The sequence below is a fragment of the Habropoda laboriosa genome, unplaced genomic scaffold, assembly GCF_001263275.1.
Source record: "Habropoda laboriosa isolate 0110345459 unplaced genomic scaffold, ASM126327v1 scaffold302, whole genome shotgun sequence".
Classification (NCBI taxonomy): domain Eukaryota; kingdom Metazoa; phylum Arthropoda; class Insecta; order Hymenoptera; family Apidae; genus Habropoda; species Habropoda laboriosa.
The window spans coordinates 382800-384602 of NW_017100444.1; the positions used below are offsets into that span (position 1 = coordinate 382800).

Here is a 1803-nt window from a genome sequence, read left to right on the forward strand (position 1 = left end):
CACGGGCGGCCACCAAACCGGAGCCCGGCGGGAGGAGCAGTGCCTCCTCCCCCGGGCCCGTGTACTCGGGTTCCTCGGAGTTGTGAACTCTCGTGTTGAGGTCAAATTAATTTAGCGTGTGAGAAACGCATAAGACCAACATCGTAAAATAAAAAACATGGTAAGCGAATGTTCCGTAGCTGCAACACACCTTAAGTTAAAATTTTTGAGTGTAATTCAGAAAGGTCCCAGTTGCCGATCGACATGAAATTTTGTGGCAAGGGGGAGGATGGGTGGACTTCAAATATGAAATATTAGCTACAGCTAATCATTAGTTTCCGAGATATTAATAATAAACTCTCAGTACTATACATTGAAACTGCGTATACAAACGTGACTAACACATTAAATGCTGCCTATGCTGCCTCATCTATTACGACTCTCTTTTTTGAACTAACTCAAAACGCAAAAAAGCCTCTTGTCGTTGACGACGACGCTGATTTGAAGTTGAAAAAGAAACTTATTATATCCTTGACGATGACGTATACTAAAATACAACTTTTACCTACATCAGCATGTTAACTGTGTAATTATGTTTCACTAATGTTCGTTTTGCATTGTATTAGGTCTCATTACGGTTCACTAAATGAAAGAAACACATTGTTTCACGCACTTGTAATTATCATATAATTATTGGGCGTATTCCATCAGAATTAACTCAGTCTTTTTCCTCTTCGCTACTTTCCTCCTCTTTTTCGTTCCTCCTTGCTGGTTAAACTTTTATCGATAAACCTGGTTGCTGTCTGCACCCTCTGGGTAGTACTACTTTTAAGTTTAACGAAGGTTAATTGAAAGTACTCGCAGCCGAAGAAGAAGAAGTAGAAGAAGAAGAAGAAGAAGAAGAAGAAGAAGAAGAAGAAGAAGAAGAAGAAGCAGAGGAAGAAACAGAAGAAGAAGAAAAAGAACAACAACAACAAGAAAATTATTTACTTGTTTCTTTCGTGAGATTTCTTTCTCAAGAATCTTGATTCGCAGGATACTATTCGCTATTAAGTAACACCGGATAAATTAGTTCTTTCTAGTTTTGTATTTGTCTACTATATTACAAGAAAAGAACAAAGAGGAGCTGAAAGGAAAATTTCAATATAGTTTAATTGTAGTCTGAAAGTTTCTTAAAGGCTTAGGGCAACAATTCCTTCGTAATTAATATTAGCTGCATTCTTCTTTTTTTTAATAGATGGGAGTAAAATTTTTATACTACTGGAAGACAAAGAACATATTCTTGCTTCGTAAGAAATTATTTAAGAATTTGTCGGAGAATTTTATTTTTTGAAAACTTTGCATTTTATTAATTTGTACGATTTTTAAATATCGGTCCATGAAATTTTCTGTTATTATCAAACGAAGGATCAAGTATGTTAATTTCGCTACTAAACAATTCTGCACATTTAATTAGTGGTTAAGGTAACCGATCGTCATATTACTCCGCAAACTACCGTGAAACTTTGCAGCAAGAAACTTCTTCATGAGAAACGCTTAATATATTGTAGCAAAAACCATAATTGCAATCAGGGTTGGCAAGAACGGAAGCGTAAATTGAATAAGATATTTCATTCTGGACAAATGCTTCAGAAAAGCAATTTAGAAAATTAAACGACATGTCGTACGTATTATCACTTACTATTAACGCTTTTTACCCTTCCTTCGTTCCGCTAAAAAATCAATGTCGCGATTGTTGAAGAAAGTTGAAAATTAATTTATTTACAATCGATCGATTTGCATAACAACTTTTTCTCTTTTTGAAAAAAAAATTATGTATACAAA

At 34.9% G+C, this 1803-nt stretch overlaps 1 protein-coding gene across 1 annotated transcript in view; it reads right to left on the reverse strand.

The window, feature by feature from the left end:
• Positions 1-909, reverse strand: part of LOC108575899 (NADH-ubiquinone oxidoreductase chain 5-like) — a gene marked incomplete at its 5' end in the record, with an annotated part of 3356 nt that extends 2447 nt beyond the window's left edge. Inside the window, one exon of the mRNA XM_017938831.1 lies at positions 838-909. Within this exon, the coding sequence (XP_017794320.1) occupies positions 838-909 (72 nt within the window). The remainder of the gene's footprint in view (positions 1-837) is intronic.
• Positions 910-1803: the final 894 nt, after the last annotated feature.